This window comes from Penaeus monodon, chromosome 15 (assembly GCF_015228065.2).
Source record: "Penaeus monodon isolate SGIC_2016 chromosome 15, NSTDA_Pmon_1, whole genome shotgun sequence".
Classification (NCBI taxonomy): Eukaryota; Metazoa; Arthropoda; class Malacostraca; order Decapoda; family Penaeidae; genus Penaeus; species Penaeus monodon.
In genome coordinates this window covers 47,577,118-47,577,416 of record NC_051400.1, presented here as the reverse complement: position 1 = coordinate 47,577,416, position 299 = coordinate 47,577,118, and the positions used below count along the sequence as shown (strand labels likewise).

Here is a 299-nt window from a genome sequence, read left to right as displayed (position 1 = left end):
GTGGGGTTAATAACAATGATAGTGATGGTGATATAGATAATAATGATAAAATTCCTTGTCTTCATTACATATGACTTTTTGTGTGGACCAGGTCAGGAGGGCCACATCACACGAATGATGAGAAGGAAGCCACAGACAGGCAAGAATGGCATGATCGACCTCACCTACCGCCAAGGGCCATCTGGGGATACTTTTAGTGAGTATTGAGCGGTAATTTAATTCTACGTTTGGAGCATTTGTTGTTAATATGGCTAACCTTTTATCACCTGATCATGTTACAATCATGCAAAAGATTATGA

The 299-nt window shown here is 39.8% G+C and overlaps 1 protein-coding gene across 6 annotated transcripts in view; it reads left to right on the top strand.

The window, feature by feature from the left end:
• LOC119582071 (vacuolar protein sorting-associated protein 13-like) overlaps positions 1 to 299 on the top strand; it is a 48,363-nt gene that overhangs the window by 18,169 nt on the left and 29,895 nt on the right. For all 6 annotated transcript variants that reach the window (XM_037930315.1, XM_037930316.1, XM_037930314.1 and 3 more), the window contains one exon: positions 92 to 196. In XM_037930315.1, coding sequence (XP_037786243.1) covers positions 92 to 196 — 105 coding nt within the window. The remainder of the gene's footprint in view (positions 1 to 91; positions 197 to 299) is intronic.